The following is a 13,945-nucleotide window of genomic DNA, read 5'->3' as shown; positions in this document are numbered from 1 at the left end:
TTAATTATAATTAAATCAATAATAATATATTAAATTATACCATATTTAATGACAGTAAAGGAGGTTCACAATGACTGAAGAAAGCAAGTAACTAAAGACTGCATGGTATGGCCCAGTTTTTGTTAAAAAATATTTTATATATATACACACATATGTATCATTTATACATATACACCTATACACATATATATTTACTGGTTGGTTTCTTGTTGCTCAGGTCTAACCTTTTAAAGTGTATTTGGGGGCACCTGGGGGGCTCAGTCCCTTAAGTGTCTGCCTTTCATTCAGGTCATGATCCCAGGGTCCCAGGATTGAGCCCTGCATCCAGCTCCCTGCTCAGCGGGGAGCCTGCTTCTCCCTCTCCCTCAGAACTCCCCCCATCTCTTCTCTCAAATAAATAAATAAAATCTTTTAAAAAATTTATTTGATTTTATTACATTGTTTGTATTGCTTACCCAGCAAAACTTATTAAAAATAAAAGTAACATGGCTTTTTCTCCTCTATTAAGTATGTTGTTTAAAAAAATATGGATTAGATAACACGAAGTTCACAACATTTAGTTGACGATCAGTAAGTACTAGGAAAGGGTCCCTTCCCTAGTGACAGGAGGTATTCAAGCACAAGTTAGAAAATGGCAGATCTGGGACGTAGTTGAAGAGATTTGGGCAACAAGTTGCATCAGATGACCTCTAAAGCTCCTTTCAACCCTGATGATTCAAGATTAATACAATTCTTCCCTACTCACCTTTTAAACAATCGACTGGGATAATACAAAATTGTTTTATTGAATATCTAGTAGTCGTAGTGTTACTGTCACTAGCATTGCACATTATGAATGGGAAGGGGGGGTTGTGTGAAAAAAAATCAGGCACGAGGGAGGGCTGATGCAAATCTCAGCCCACCTCCTCCTGACAGCTCTCTGGCTCCCCTTTCTATGAATGACTGAGTGGTGGTCCTTAGGCCTCAGAGCAGACGCTGTCCGTGAGAAACAACTTTAAAAAGGGAATTACTTTCCTTTTCCGAGGAGCTGCCGGGTGACCAACGCAGAGGAGCGGGACGCCCTTTCCAACCTCCTGTGAGTGTGGGGGATATTCAGGACCCTGCGATCCAGCAAGGCACGACCAGGGCGCTGTCTCTGTAAGTACAGAGAGCGCAAGACATGAGGGGCCCTCCCTCCCGGCCGCACCTGGCCTTCTCCGCCCGGCGCCAGAAGGTCGCGCTGGTCCGGGACACACGTGAGACCGCGCGGAGCTGGTGGAGACCTCCGCCAAGCTCCCTCTAGCCCCCACGTGCGCGCCTGGCGCCGGGAGGCGGGGGCCGCGGGCGGAGGCGGGGCGAACGCTGCGGGGCGGGGCGCCAGTTGCGCGCGCGGGGCGGGGGCGGGGCGCGCAGCGTGGTCTGGGCCGGCCCGGCGCTCCTCCAGCTTCCGCGCCCAGGCCCGGCGGGCCGAGCTCCTCCCCCGGCTCGGCCTCTGTCCCCTCCTCTGCCCTCCCTCCTCCTCCTCCTCCTCTTCCTCGGTGAGGCGCTCCTCCAGCAGCCAGGCAGCATGGCGGCCGTGGAGACGCGGGTGTGCGAGACCGACGGCTGCAGCAGCGAGGCCAAGCTCCAGTGTCCCACCTGCATCAAGCTGGGCATCCAGGGCTCGTACTTCTGCTCCCAGGTAGACGCCTGCTCCCCCGCGGCGCCGCCACTGGCGGCGGACTTCCTCCCCTCTCAGCCTGCCCTCGCGGCCGGTTGGGACGCGCTCCTCCTCTTCCAACCCCCCGGGCGCGCCGGCCGCGCTTCCTCCTCCCCCTAGCCGCAGCGCCGCCGCCCCCTCCCGCCTCCGGGGATCCTGGGCCCCTCGGACGCGGGCGCGGTCTTCCAGCGGCCATGTGGGCTGGGGGCGGAAGCGACTTGTCCCGGGTAGCCCGGCGGTCCTAGGGCGCCGCGTTTAGGGGCGGGTTCCCGTCACGCATCCTCTGCCCTTGCTGGGACTGCCAGGTGTGCGGGCTACCTGAGACAGGTGGGGACGCCCGGGGAGGGGGAGCCTCAGCCGTGCGTGTCCCCACAGTCGCAGCTCCCGGCAGGACTCTGGTCGTGGTCGCGGAGGGTTGCAGGGCCGGGTAGTCAGTCACTCTGGTCCCGGCGGGATTGGGGGTCGGAAGAGACCCTCTGGGTTTTGAGGAGTGGGTTGCCCGGGGACGCAGAGAGGAGGAACGCTAGCTCCAGCCCCACCTCTCTCCTTGTGTTTTACTACCGCGCTTTGACACTTAAGCAACTTTGGGCTTGGGGGTAGATAAGGGTCTGTAATTCATTCTTTTGCTTTGGCATCCAAAATTATTAACGTAGAAAACCATAAGTTAGCGCTATGAGTCACCGTTCTCATTTACAGAATTTCCCACTGAGTGAAAAGTCAGTTCCATTAAGGGTTATGCTTTAAGGCCGTGGTGTATTTTAATAAGTTTTGTGCAGTGAAGCAAACCCAGCACTGAATGGGGTCCTGACTGAAACGTGTGCTCGTGTTTATGTTTACTGAAAAGTACTAGTGTTCCGGTTGCATTTGGACACTCAGAGTATTGGCAGGGCAGCAGTGGTATGGCTCTTAGTTACAGTCCAGGTTTGCTGAAGAGAGAGACACAGGAAAGTTCAGGTATTAAATTAGTAGCGTCCTGTGGGGAGGAGAAGAGCATGAACAAAGAGTCTGAAGGCCTGGTCAGGGCCCTGCCCTTGCCAAGTCCTGTGCAATCTTGAACTGGTCAAGTTCCCTAACCTTTCTGAGCTCCAGTCCTTCCACTGTGCAGAGGGGAAGATGATACTCTTACTTACATATTTCACAAGGTTGTTCTGGAGCTCAAATTATCCAGTGAATGTGAAATGCTGAAGCATTTTTTTTTTTAAAGGCTGTAAGTACAATGCAACACTGCCATACGACAAATATAAATGAATGGAATGAAAACAAATACATAAGAATTGTATATACAGGTAATATGAATATTTAAAATATGAAGTATGTAAACATAAAGGTGTATGTAAAGTACAAATAAATCCTTCCGGTCACACCACTTGTACATAAGCCATTATAAGAGATCTTAGAGCTATGTTGTATAGGTCTTGTTTTTAGATAGGATATGCTCCTTGACCTTGTTAGTATCATTTGGAAAAAGTTGCACATGAGAAGTGTTGCTCTTTCTAAAAATAGCATTGGGACTACTCAGCATGCTAAACCTGGTATGAGTCTATTTCTTTGAAATAATTTTCAAATTTTAATTTGTTGAAGCCTGTGTGGGACCTGGATTTAAAACAAAAAACCCAATAATTTGCTTTGGAAATTGTGTACCATGAGTGGAATAATGTAGTTTACATTGAGTTTAAAATTAGGTTGCATTTTATAATGCTAAATGAGTTATAGACACTACCTGTTGAGATTTTGAAAAGGTACTGTGAAATCATATTCATCAGGCATAGGTGATGTTCTCTTACGCATGGTATTATTCAGTAGAAAGAACATTGTCTCCTTATGATTTGTGGAAAAATGCGAACACGTTTGTGAAAACTTGACACTAGGGCTTCTCCTCGCCACTTCTCTGGTCATCTTCACTAGGAGTGTTCTGTCTTCTGTCTGCCTGCTTCTCTGGTCCCCAGCTTGGCTGTCTGGCCAGCTTGTGTGGGAACAATCTTGAGAACAAAACTATAAGAGAACATAACAGAGGTAAGCCTTTCCCAGTTACTTTCTCACAACACCTTCTTGATTTCCTTTAGAATATTTTACACAATCTGTAATTATCTCATTTGTTTTCTTATTTATTTTTTAATCACAAGGTGAGATTCATGAATAAGCTATCTTGTTCACTGCCCTCTCATTTCTCAGCACAGTGCTATGCATGCAGTAGGTGGGCTGTGAATGTTTGAATCAATGTTAAATGTATCACAAGGCTGAATAGGGAGGTACACACTACAGTTGAATGATGACTCCATCGTTTACTAGCTGTGTGATTGTGGGCAAATAACTTGACTTCTCTGTTTTATGTTACATTCTTTTAAAATGGGGCCATTGATAGTACAGAATTTTGGTGATTGTATGTAAAACACTTTGCACATTAGTAAATTTAATCAATGTTAGGCCTTTTTTTTTTTAAACATTAAAAAAAATTTATTAGAGCACACGCTAGTGGGGGGTCGTGTTGAGGGAGAGGGAGAGAACCTCAAGCCGACTCCCCACTGAGTGGGGAGCCCATCGCCCCGCCCAGTCTCAGGACCTTGAAATCACCACCAGAGCCAAAATCAAGAGTCGGATGCCCAACCGACAGAGCCACCCAGGTGCCTCTCGGTGTTAGGTCTTTTTAGTATTATGCTGTGTTTAATGCTTAAGGTAAAAAATATTTTTAACTAAGATGCTTAATTTATATTTTAAGTTTGGTTTTTTTAGTAATCTCTGTACCTAATGTGGGGCTTGAACTTACAACCCTGAGATCAGGAGTCACATGCTCTTCTGACTAAGCCAGCCAGGTGCCCCTAAGATGTTTAATTTTAAGAAAAGTTTTCGTTCTTTATATGAGTAAAATCCCTTTTACTTGAAAATTGAGCTTTTCTGATGTTTGATGGTATTTCCTTATAGAAGTGTCCATTCTTATTTGATAGTAGTTTACCAGTTTTAATAGTGTAGTAGCTTAGGCCTAGTTCCTAGGAATCTGTAAGAGTATTTTGAGGATGGAGTCTGTGCTTTACATATTTTCATTTTCTCTACCTTGTACACCGTAGGCACTCAGTTTCTTAACAACGAAAAGAGGTGGATGGGCCTGAGAAGGAAAGCAAAGAGCATTCAAGCCCCTTAGTAAATAGCCCAGCGTAGATGCTATCTTGTCTGTAAAGGATCAGCTGAGAAGGACCTGAGTGATTTGTAACCATTCATAAGATATAAGAACTTTAAAGAGTATAGTATGAGTGGAAGTAGACAGGGTTTATAGACTGACTTGGGGTTCTTTGCTGCCAGATCTTTGGCCAAATTCTCTCTTAAATTTGTAGTAGAGGGCTAATGGTGTATCCTCTTCATGGAGTTGAGAGGAAGGTGAATAAGAGAGTATGCAAAGTACTTAGCACAGTGCTCAGTGAGTGGTTTTATTATGCATGTAGCCTCAGGTCTAATACTATTACACTTATAGTTTTTTTTTAAGATTTTGTTTATTTGCCAGAGAGAGAGAGTGAGCACGCACAAGCGGGGGGAGCAGCATGGAGGGAGAAGCAGGCTCCCCAAGGAGCAAGGAGCCCAGTGCAGGACTTGATCCCAGGACTCTGGGATCATGACCTGAGCTGCAGGCAGACGCTTAACCAGCTGAGCCACCCAGGCGTCCCAGTTATAAGGAAGGTTTAAAAATGTTTAGAGAGAAGTTACCATTTGTTATGAAAATTTTATTTTTGTTTTTTTTTAAATTACAAAAGCAATTTTTGTTTTTCCATAATAGCTATTGAAAAATAAAATTATGAAAGATGTTATAGTAGCACCCAAGGAAATCAAACAACTGGGAAAAATCTGATAAAAGCAACAAAAGATCTCTACACTAAAAAATTCATATCATTCCTGAGAGAAATTAAAGAAAGCTAGAAGTGGAGGTATACATAGGTATACCTATATATGTATATGCACAGACATATATACGCCTGTTTTATTGTGCTTTCACATACTGTGTTTTTTACAAATTGAAGGTTTGTGACAATCCTGTGTCAAGCAAGTCCCTTGGCCCCATTTTTCTAATAGCATTTGCTGACTTTGTGTCTCTGTCACATTTTAGTAATTCTCACAGTATTTAGAACTTTTTCATCATTTTTAAAAGTTTTTTAGTTCGAGTATAGTTGACACACAATGTTAACATTAGTTTCAGGTGTATAACGCAGTGATTCAACATCTCTACCTTAGGCTGTGCTCACCACAGTGTAGCTACCGTCTGTCACTATACAACACTATTACAGTATCATTGACTGTATTTTCTATGCTATGCCTTTTATACCTGTGACTTATTCTGAAACGAAGCCTGTATCTCCCACTCCCCTTCATCCATTTGCCTATCCCCGCCACTCCTGCTCCTGTTTGTTTATGGGAATTTTGAAGAAATTCTTGCAGTAGATTGTTTCAAAGGGGCAGTGGCAAAGTGGCAAAGTAAGGTGATGATTTTGGTCTCCAGGAAGAAAGTGAGTAGCTGGGCATCTTGGGGGTTGGAGTTGGGAACTGAGGGAGGAACTGCCCTTCCAACATGTAGCATCTTTGAAATGTGACTGTGCCCTCTGAAACTCTTTGTCTTTNTAACAAAGTTCCTGATAATGCAGCGTGTTTCTGGAACTCATCTTCATCATTGATGGAGATATTACCATATTATAGTTTGTATTTATAGGGATTATCTTTCAATTCCTTGCATTATCTCACACCATCCCTAGGTACCACTGTAAGTTAGGTGATTGGGTATAACTATCATAGCTTCTTATAAAGCTCATTGATCTTATAAAAGACCATTGTTGGTTAGAGGACATTGTGGTGGTCAGTGGAGATATCCTTTCATTGACACACTTATAAACAGTTATGCTGGGGTTTTGGCATAGTTATATTTGTATTCCAGTAGAACTTGTAAAAAGCAAACGTCATTTGGTAGGTAATCAAAAATTGAACAAGTCTTGAACTCAGTTGTTTTTAGAGATTGAAGGGCTGGTGGAAGTAGATGTGGTCTTATATTGTTCATACAGTTTGTGGATAGAAGTTCTAGTCATTTTTTGGGGGGCGAATCTCATGTTTGGTATACAGAATTTTTATTTTTTTATTTTTATTCTTCTTAAAGATTTTATTTGTTAGAGCACAAGCAGGGGGAGCAGCAGGCAGAGGGAGTAGCAGACTCCCCGCTGAGCAGGGAGCCTGATGCAGGGCTCAGTCCCAGGACCCTGGGATCATGACCTGAGCCGAAGGCAGACGCTTAACCCACTGAATCACCCAGGTGTCCTGACATACAAAATTTTTAGTTTGGTTTTAGTAAATTTGGTAGGGGTGGTGTAACAGACACATGAGCGCATAGCTAAGAACATACTTAGCTCTAGATGTTAGAAGAGAGAAGCAATAGCGTGGTAATTCCTATACTAATGAGGAATTGTCCCTGGTATTAATAGCAAACCCATTTAGTAGATGTAGTATAGGCAGGCATACTCTATAGAGCAACCGTGAATCTCTGCATAGTAAAGTTTTAATGTAATGGAGTATAAATATAATTATTACCTTTTCTGCTTGATCCCGAACCTCTCCTATCTCTCTGTTTTAACATGAGGCATTTGCTTGTTCATGCTTGGGCAGGTAGTACTCCTAGCTCAACAATTATGTCTTTTTATTTTGATTTCTTTGATTGGTATCAGTCTTGTGCGTGGCTTTGAATAAAGAGCAATTCAACACACTCTGTAAGCTAGGTCTTCTTTTCTCAGTGTGTTGGCAGCTATAGTTGAGCCTGGTAGAAGGACCCTGTGATACTTCCCTCAAATTATACATTGCAAATAAGTTCTCTTCTTGTAGCACTGTTCACGGTGGCTAAATTGTGGAAACAACCAGAATATCCATGGATGGGTGAATGGATAAACAAATTGTGGTATATACATGCAGTGGAATACAATACAGCCTTAAGAAGGAAATTCTGCAATATGCCACATTGTGCTACCTGAAATAAGCCGGTTACAGAAAGATACTGTATGATTCCGCTTACATGAGGTTATCTAAAATAGTCAAATTCATAGAATCGAAGAATGTAATGGTGGCTGCCACAGGCTGGGAGGAGGGAGAAATGGGGAGCTACTAACCAATGGGCTTAAAGTTTGAGTCACACAAGATGAATGGGCTCTTGACATCTGCTATTCAACCTTGTACCTACAACAAGGAAAATTATATTGAGACTTAAATTTGGTAAGAGGGTAGATCTCATGTTAAAGTGTTCTCACATTAAAAAAAAGTTTTCTCCTGTTTTTGTCTCCAGTAACATCTGTTTTATTGCAAGGTTCAGTAGGGACTTCTTCCTGATACACTAGAGTGTGCCGTGCCTGTTGGAAAGCATTCTTAAAAACCCTGTCAGCTGGGGTCCGCCAGTGTGGCATTTATTTGGGTCATAGGCTCAGGCCTCTAGTGGTTAGGGTATAAAAGATAAATGAAATTGTGATGTTAGCAGTTTCCTTATCATCATAAAGTAAGAGGCAACAGAGACTTCTCTATATTATGAACCTGTATTTAACGATTCTGCCTTGATAAAAGGTGCAAAAGGGCAACCTTTTGTATCGGATTCTGAAAGCTACTTTGTCTTATCCATCAAGCTATGAGCTTAAATCATTCAGTAAACTAGGTAACTGTAGGTGCCATTAGATGTGGCATGGCTTTTGTTTTTTTCCTTAAATGGGCATAGCTTTTTGGGTGGAGGGATTTATTTTATTCCTCATTTTTTTGCTAATTGGTACTACTGATAGGTCTGACTGTTTGAATAGTGACCACTTTGCATTGTTCACTGCTAAATAAATGGTGGAGAACTGTAAGTGCAGTTATTATGTGAATAATTTAGTATTGTTTTTGAATTGAGGTTTTATGTACCTTAAAGTCAGTTATTATCTTTTTTTTTACTCAGTTATTAGATTTTGAGTAGAATAAAAAACTAATAGTAAATCATTAATAGAATCTAAAAAAAATGATATAGTAAATGCCTGTGTACTTAGCACCTCATTTATTAAAAGAACATTACTAGTAAAACCAGAAGGCTTCAGTGTGTTCCCCACACAAGAGGAACTGCTTATCCTGAATTTTGTGTTTACATTCATTTTCTTTTCCGTATGTTTGATTCCTTAGATAATGCATTGTTTACCTTCGATGTTTTTGAAATTTTTATAAATGAAATCACTGCTAGTATTCTTAGGTAACTTGCTTTCTTTGTTTAACATTATGTTCTTGAGATTCGTTCATGTGTGTAGCTCTAGTTCATTCATTTTCATTGCTTTATGATACTCCAGTGAATTCACATATGATAGTTTATTCATTTCTTTGTTAATGGAAATTTGGGTTGTTCCAGGTTTTTGTTGTTGTAACCAGTGCTGCTTTAAATATTCTTATTCCTAATTCCTGGTGCCTATGTGCGAGTTTCTCCTGGGCATACACCCATCAGAAAATTTCTCGAGTCCTAGCATATGCATGTGTTCAGCTTTATTTTGATGTTGCCAAATTGTTTTCCAATGTGATTGTACTTACACTCCTATCATCAAAAGCTTTATATTGTTCCATATCCTTGCTAAGACTTGAAATTAATAGACGTTTTGATTTTTATCAAACTGGTTTTTTGTGTTACTTATGAATAACTTGTCGGTTGGGCTATTTGCGTATTTGTAAACCTGTAAAAATTTAACTGTCCTCAAGGGACTTAAGGTTACTTGTACAGACAGGAAATACTTTAAAAAAAGATAAGTGATTGAACCAAGATTTGTGCACCTGAAACTAATATGTGAAGTATGCTTTAATTAAGAAAAAGATAAATCACAAGGAGATGCTAAATGAAAGTTAGAGACAAGGAGTTATTTTTCCCCTTACTTATTTTACAACTTTATTAAGTTTCCCTAGCTTTTTATTGTGAAAAAATTCTATTAATAACTAATTGCGGTATACTCATCACCTAAATTAACATTTTGACCTGTTTGCTTTGTTTTTGTCTGCTTATGTGTGTATTGCATTTGTGTATTTGTTGAAACATTTGAGAGTAAGTCACAGACAACATGACACCACACCCGTGAAATATTCAGCACGCCTCTTTTAATGACAAGGACATTCTTCTTTCTTAATTACAATGCCATGATTACATTTAAGAAAATTGACAAGAATTCCCTAACATCATCTAACAGTCAATCCTATTCAGATTTCTCAGTTATCCCCCAGGCATCTTTAAGAGTTGTAGTTTTTGCTTTTTGTTATTTTTTTGGAATTAAGCTCTTATCAAAGCTCACAGATAGCATTTGGTTGTCATGTCTCTCAGTCTGTTTCAATTTAGAAGAGTCCTCTCATCTTTATTTCATGATGCTGACTCTTTAAAGAGACTAGCCAGTTGTCTTGTTCTGTTGTATCACGTTAGGAGACGAAGATTGCCTGGTTGTCCCACTCCTGAATTTGATCATTTGGTTAAAGAGGCTGCTGCCACATCGCCACTGTAAGCATACATCTTTCACTTTGCCATGACTGTGTAATCTGTGGGGTGATACTCTGGCATGATGAGAATAGGCTTTTCGTCAATGATCTTTCTCCAAGTGGCTTTAGTATCTGTAATGATCCTTGCCTGGTAATTATTTCAATAGGGGTTGCAAATAGTGATTCCCCTTCCAACCCCATTCTGTCATTTACTAGCTGATTTTTTTTTCCCTCTAAGGAAGTTCTTCCTCATCAACTGGTTAGTAAACTATGTTCTACCTAAAAATGATAATATTCCTACTCAAAAGATGTGTAATGGTAATATATTGGTCACTTCCAGTGATCACAAATGTTTGTTGTAGTTTCCTCATTTTTCAGTATAGGGACATTTGGATTTTTTTTCCCTCCATGCCCCCGCCTGGAGAGAGAAACAGAGCATGTAAGAGAGCGTGCCAGCGATCATAGTGGGGGAGGGGTAGAGGGGGAGGGAGAGAGAATCCCAACCAGACTCCACGCTCAGTGGGGAGCTGGAAGTGGGGCTTCATCTCATGACCCTGAGGTCACAACCCCAGCCAAATTCAAGAGTCAGATACTTGACCGACTGAGCCACCCAGGTGTCCCTTCTTTCATTAAACATTAAAATAAGTTAAAATCCTTATTCTTTTTGATGTTCAGGTTGTCTCAGTTTCGGTTGGTGATACCACTTTCAGAGTGGCTTCTATATCCTTTTGACCCTCTTGCATTAGTCTCTGATTACTTCCTGGCCTTCTGGCGCAAGACAAACCAGACTTACCTGGTAATTTTCCCGTCCCAGGTCTGGAATCAGGCCTCTCTCTAAGGAGCTTTTGTTTCTTGTAGGAAAGTCTTTAGAAATCCAGATGTAGAAATCCAGATGTCGGTGCCAAGTATGTTTCATGCCACTGGAGTGTCCTTGCCTGTAGGAGAAGGAGTAGTAACAGATTCAAGGAACTTTGCTGATGGCTCTGTGAGGGCCATCATACAGATAAAACCTCTTTGGGGCAGTTTTTCAAAGCAGCATACTAAATAGGTGAAAAGTGGTATAGGGAAGGACAGGAAAGCCTCCTGAAGGAGGTGAGTTAAGAACTGGATTTTGATAAATTACAAAAATAAATAAAAGTGAAAAGGTAAATCAGAAGGTGTGCATTAGAGTGTAGGAGAGGGTATTCTGGGGGAAGGATAGCTTATGGAAGTAGAGAAGCAAGCTGCAAAAGCATTTTATGGCAAATAGAGTAGCTTTACTGTAGTGGAGAGATCAAAGTAAATAAAGTCATGGTTAGTAGGGACAGAGACCTTGCTGTTACATTAAGTATACTTTTTGAAAATGTCAATCTCTCTTTTTGCTTTTCATTATAAAAAACAGTACATAATCTTTTCATAAATTTAATAGAAGCGTATGAGGTGAAAACTGCATCATGATCAGAGAGAATCTAAGAGAATGTTAATAGTTTGGCTTATTATCTTTCCGGACTTTTCTATATGTATTACGTAGAGGTTGAGAGCATGGATGGTGTCTCAAGAGGGCCTGCATTTAAAACCTGACTTTGGGGTGTGCCTGGGTGGCCCACTTGGTTATGCGGCCATCTCTGGATTTTGGCTCAGGTCATGATCCCAGGATCCTGGGATCGAGTCCCTCACTGGGCTGTGTGTTCGGTGGGGAGTCTGCTTGAGGATTCTCTCTCTCCTCCTTTCTCTGTCCACCCCCCTACTCCCGCACGTGTGCATATGCATGTGCTCTCATGCTCTCAAATAAATAAAGCTTTAGGGGCATCTGGATGTCTCAGATAGTTAAGTGTTTGCCTTCCATTCAGGTCATGATTTTGGGGTCCTGGGATCGAGCCCCACATTGGGCTCCCTGCTCAGTGGAGAGTCTGCTCACTCTCCCTCTGCTCCTCCCCTCTGCTCCTTCCACCACCCAACCCCGTTTGTGCTCTTTCTCTCAAATAAATAAAAAATCTTTAAAAAAAACCAACACCAACCAAAACAGAAAACCCTCTGGCTCTGTGTTTTTTGGACATGCTAAGTAACCTGTGTCTCAGTTTTCTCACCTGTAAAATGGGATAGTAATAGCATTACTGACCTCTTAGAGTTGTTGTTGTAGGATTGACAGCATTAATACATAGTAAGTGCCTAAATCAGAGCTTGGCATATAGTATGCACCCAAATGTTAGCTGTCTTTATTTTTTTCAAAACAAAAATGGGGTCATTGCTCTTCCGTACAGCTATACAGTTTTATCACTTAACTTTTTTTTAAGTGTGTCTTTTTTTTTATTGTGGTAAAAAAACAAACTTTATCATCTTAACCATTTTTAAATGTACAGTTTCAGTATTAAGTATATTTATATTGTTGTGGAACAGATCTGAAATTTTTCATTTTGCAGGAATGAAACCCCTTAAACAAGAACTCTCCTTTGCTCCTGTCTCCCAGCCTGATAACCACCATTCTACTTTCTGTATCTATGAATTTGGTTATTTTAGATATCTCATACTTGTGGAATCATGTAGTGTTTGTCCTTTTGTGACTGGCTGCTTTCTTTCTTTTTTTAAAAAAAATTTTCTTTATTTGACAGAGAGAGAGAGAGCGCGCATGCATGCAAGCAGTGGGGGGGAGCAGAAGAGGGAGAAGCAGGCTCCCCGCTGAGCAGGGAGCCCAATGTGGGGTTCAATCCTAGGACCCTGGGATCATGACCTGAGCTGAATGAAAGCAGACGCTTAACTGACTGAGCCACCCAGGCGCCCCTGTGACTGGCTTATTTCTCTTAACATAATGTCCTCAGGGTTCATCTATGGTGTAGTATGTGACAGGAATTCCTTCCATTTTAAGGCTGCAGAGTATTCTGTTCTGTGTTTGTAGCACATTTTGTTTATCTGTTCATTCTTTGATGGACATTTGCGTTGCTCCCAGTTCTTGGCTTATGTGAACAGTGCTGCTTATGAACATGGCTGTGCAATTGTCTCTTTGGCCCTGCTTTCAGTTCTTTTGGCCATATGTCCTGAAGATGGATTGCTGTATCATTAACTAGTTCTATTTTAATTTTTTGAGGAACCATTATACTGTTTTCTGTAGCATCTGCATTATTCCACTGTGGCTTACACAGTAGTTTACGGGTCCATCAACAGTGCACAAGGGTTCCAGCTTTTCCAAATTCCTGCCAATACTTGTTATTTTCAGTTTTTTTAAAAATGTAGTTTAAATTTTTTTGGTAGTAGCTATCCTAGTGTGTATGAGATGATCTCTCATTGGGTTTTGGTTTGTATTTCTCTGATGACTAGTGATATTTAGCATCTTTCCAAATGCTTGTTGGCCTTTTTTTTTTTTTTTTAAATCATTCTTGGAGAAATGTCTATTGACATTTCTTAATCAGGTTATTTGATTTTTTTTCTAGTTGGGTTGTAGAAGTCTTTGTATATTCTGGATATTAACCCCTTATCAGATACATGATTTGCAGACCTTTTTCCATTCCATAGGTTGTCTGTTCACTGTCAGTTGTGTCCTTTGATGAACAAAAGTCTTAATGTGTGGACCACCTGGATGGCTCAGTTGGTTAAGTGTCTTCCTTTGGCTTAGGTAATGATCCCAGGGTCCTGGGATGAAGCTCCATGTTGGGCTCCCTGCTCAGTGGGGAGGCTGTTTCTCCCTCTCCCTCTGCCCTTCCCGCTGCTTGTGCTCTCTCTCTCTCAAATAAATAAAAAAAATCTTAAAAAAAAAAAAGTCTAAATGTTTGATGTAGTCCCACTTTATTTTTGCTTTGTGTACCTGTTCTTTTTAGTGTCACATTC

At 41.5% G+C, this 13,945-nt stretch overlaps 1 protein-coding gene across 2 annotated transcripts in view; it reads left to right on the top strand.

The window, feature by feature from the left end:
* The first annotated feature begins 1,520 nt into the window (after positions 1 to 1,520).
* METAP1 (methionyl aminopeptidase 1) overlaps positions 1,521 to 13,945 on the top strand; it is a 64,632-nt gene continuing 52,207 nt past the window's right edge. For both annotated transcript variants that reach the window (XM_040625301.1, XM_040625300.1), the window contains exon 1: positions 1,521 to 1,660. In XM_040625301.1, coding sequence (XP_040481235.1) covers positions 1,547 to 1,660 — 114 coding nt within the window. In that variant the 5' untranslated portion in view covers positions 1,521 to 1,546. The remainder of the gene's footprint in view (positions 1,661 to 13,945) is intronic.

This window comes from Ursus maritimus, unplaced genomic scaffold (genome assembly GCF_017311325.1).
Source record: "Ursus maritimus isolate PB19 unplaced genomic scaffold, ASM1731132v1 scaffold_8, whole genome shotgun sequence".
NCBI classification, from domain to species: domain Eukaryota; kingdom Metazoa; phylum Chordata; class Mammalia; order Carnivora; family Ursidae; genus Ursus; species Ursus maritimus.
This window is presented reverse-complemented; position numbering and strand designations above follow the sequence as displayed.